Source organism: Haplochromis burtoni, unplaced genomic scaffold (genome assembly GCF_018398535.1).
Source record: "Haplochromis burtoni strain Fernald_Lab_line unplaced genomic scaffold, NCSU_Asbu1 Contig_554, whole genome shotgun sequence".
Taxonomy (NCBI): Eukaryota; Metazoa; Chordata; class Actinopteri; order Cichliformes; family Cichlidae; genus Haplochromis; species Haplochromis burtoni.
In genome coordinates this window covers 341755-345271 of record NW_024582915.1, presented here as the reverse complement: position 1 = coordinate 345271, position 3517 = coordinate 341755, and the positions used below count along the sequence as shown (strand labels likewise).

General features: G+C 38.0%; 1 protein-coding gene across 1 annotated transcript in view; it reads left to right on the top strand.

Annotated features, from left to right (window-relative positions):
* Positions 1-408: 408 nt before the first annotated feature.
* The window catches only part of zswim8 (zinc finger, SWIM-type containing 8), a gene marked incomplete at its 5' end in the record, with an annotated part of 45034 nt that continues 41925 nt past the window's right edge, over positions 409-3517 (top strand). Inside the window, 3 exon segments of the mRNA XM_005947810.3 lie at positions 409-562; positions 1406-1500; positions 2507-2679. Coding sequence (XP_005947872.2) covers positions 409-562; positions 1406-1500; positions 2507-2679 — 422 coding nt within the window.

The window sequence follows — 3517 nt, the reverse complement described above, 5'->3', positions numbered from 1 at the left end:
GTTCCTGGGTCTTTTCACGTGTGTTATGAGTAAATCTTCTTTTTTTTGGTACCGGTACTAGTTTTATTTTGTTGTATTTATCCGCGACACCTTAAAGGCCGGTCCATGAAAATGTTGTCGGGCATAAACCGGTCCGTGGTGCAAAAAAGGTTGGAGACTGCTGCTCTTAATTGTTGTGACACGTGTTCGAAATGCAGAGAAGTGCGCTCAATTTGCCACACGGAGCAGCAAGAGAGTAAAGCACGACGGAGGGGCTAATAATCCGCTCAGTCATTTTTAATGATCGTTGAAAGCCCAGATCGTAATTGTCATTAAAATTCGATTACTTGAGCAGCCCTATAAGACATTAAAGATTTTTTTTTGTCACCTGACTGTGCTGATCATCTTGTCTTTGATGGTTTTCCTCAGATGGTCAGGTGATTCCACTGGTGGAGTTGTCAGCAAAACAGGTCGCCTTTCACATCCCATTTGAAGTGGTAGAGAAGGTCTATCCTCCTGTCCCAGAACAGCTCCAGCTTCGCATTGCCTACTGGAGCTTCCCTGAGAATGAAGAGGACATCAGGTGAGGATTTGTTTTTTAAACCCTTTATTCGCCTTAGATAAAAACCATAAATGCATTAATTCCTCTTAATTGGGAAATTTCAAATATTACTTTGTTACGGAGACTGTTGGACCAAGGCTGTGGGGAAAAAGCATGCTGCATCAAAAAGAAAAGAAATGAAATGAGAAATGAACATTCATCAATGTATTCACATGTAATATAGTATAGTAATAGTTTCTATTTCTATATTGTATCACTAACCATTAAGTTAGGAGTATATTCTGTTAAACCCAGATGAAATCAAAGATTGTGTCACATGTAACAATTGGGGTTTCTGTTTGTTTATTCATAAAAACACAAACATGAAATATAAAAAAAAAAGATGCAACGTGCCCAAACCTTTGCACATAAGTGTAGATATATTCAGCCTTCTCTCTCTCTCCATTACTGGTTGTTGGTTACTGGTGGACAGTAACAAATTTTCTTAGTGTGCCCACCACTACAACGGATTTGAAATCTAAAAAGGGGTCAACCTTGGGTTTAAAAATATTGCATTTAACATTTAGGTAAAGTAAAATAGATAACTGCAAAATTAATCCAGAAAATTCAATCTCCTGTTTTTTGTTTCCTGTTTGTTTCCAAACAGGAAACAAAACTATTTTTGCACAGAAAAAAGTACTGAAATAAACAAAATCGAGACTGGATGAAAGGAAAGGCGTCCATGGCTGTCTGGTTGACTGATGTTTATTGGCAATGTGACTGCTAATAAAAGTAACAGGATGATTTTTTTTTTTTTTAACTATCTAGGCTATGCTGACTTTGACTCTGCTTTGACTCTTTGACTTTGGTTTCATACTGCTGCAGATTATATTCCTGCCTTGCTAATGGGAGTCCAGATGAATTCCAGCGTGGAGAACAACTCTATAGGATCAGAGCTGTCAAAGACCCTTTGCAAATTGGTAAGTAGAGTAATCCTTTACATAAGAATGAGTACTCTTATGGAAAACATTTCTCTGGTGTTCTAACTTTGGTATATCACACTATATTCTTCTACAATCACCAAGCTTAGAATAACACCATGTGCAGGTTACAGTAAATCATGTGATTCAAAGGTACTCCATTTACCTCCATTATTTCTACAAGTCTGCTATTAGTATAATCCTGTTTTCAGAATGCTGGGTATGTGTAATATCTAAACCCAATTTCCAACTTTTAACTGCAAATCTTCCAAATACCACATTAAATGGTGACATTTTGGTTTGTTTGTTTTGTTGTTTTTCACCTATATAGGGCCTTTTAAGTTGTTTCTCTACAAAGCCATTTGCTGTGCACACGCATCCAACTTTTAATGACAAATACTTTTGATATGTATTATGCAGAGTGGGTTAAGGTGCTGGTCGGCTAACGGTGGTTAGCACTGTTGCCTCAAAACAAGAAGGTCCTGAGTTCAATTGCAGCATCAGGCCGGGGTCTTTCTGTGTGGAGTTTGCATGCTCTCCCATGTTTGCGTGGGTTCTCTCTGGGTACTCCGGCTTCCTCCCACAGTCCAAAGACATGCAGTTAGTGGGGATACGTTAATTGGAAACACTAAATTGCCCATAGGTGTGAATGCTATATGACTTGGTCTGAATTTGTTTGAGGCACCTTCTCCTTTATTACTAGTAGGACTTTGTACAAATGTGTTGTGTGATGACATGGATTAGAAAATGGAAAAACCTCAAACAACGCCTGCGTTTTGTTTTTTTGTGGGAGAGAATATTTTGGTCTGGAATTTAATCATTGTAAGATTGCAAACCTTTTGCACAAAACAGCTATATTAAATAAAAGACTAAGCAATATCAAAACCAAAACCATTCTGTCGGACACTAAAATATAATTTCCAATCAAAGAAATGCACTTGCTTCCATTTCAAACTCATTGTTGTCTTTGCTGATTTTGTTTTTTTTTTCTGTTTTCATTTACAAGGCTTTCATCTCAGTGCTACAGTAGTCTCCACTCAGTCCAGTCAGTCTAAAGGAGCCTACAACGTGGCGGTCATGTTTGATCGCTGTCGCATCACCTCCTGCAGCTGTACCTGTGGTGCAGGAGCCAAGTGGTGTGCCCATGTGGTGGCACTCTGTCTCTTCAGGATCCACAATGTAAGTTTTTGTTAATATTCAGGTATTTAAAGGGTAAACCACTAACTTTGTGGTTGGAACACATACTGAATTCATGTGCATGCGTAAAGCAGCAGATCTGTAGTTTGAATCCTGACACTACACTGTCTCTGTCTCTCTGTATTTCCTGTCTTTCTCTTTGTTTTTCCTTAAAAAAAAAAGAAGAAAATATAAAGGGATTCTTGTGAAATGATGGTAGGAAAAAATTAAACAAGATGAATACACTTAGCTTTTTGATGATGGACATATCCTGGAAAACCTCTCGTCTTAAAAGACCAGTCATCTTAAAAAATATTCCTCCGCATGTCATCTGTTTACTTGAAAACAGTGATCCATTCTGCCGTTCCAGGGAATTTGTTGTTTTTTGATTATGATCATTTTTTTGTGGGTTTGTGTTTCTAATTGTCATTTTACCTGCCCAGGAACTTCTGATGGAAATATATAAGTGTTTGTGATAACGGACCATTAGTCTTTCACGTTACTGATTTGAAAGAATTTGCCCACTTTTCTTTGCAGTTGTTTTAATTCAGCCGCAAAGGAAGATTTTCATCTTACTGTGTAAACCAAATGAGTTTGAATTTCAGGGCGTGACCTGATGGCTGAATATTCTCCTTCAGGAAGGATGCAAATACACCACCATTTAGCTTCTTGGGACGGCTACTGACTAAAGGACCTATTAATGCAATGCCATTCCTCTGTATTTTCCTACATTTGATCTGTTTACTTCTTTCTGTTTACAATCCCCCTTAAAAATACCTAAACAAATATGGTGTGTGTGTGTGTGTGTGTGTGTGTGTGTGTGTGTGTGTGTGTGTGTGTG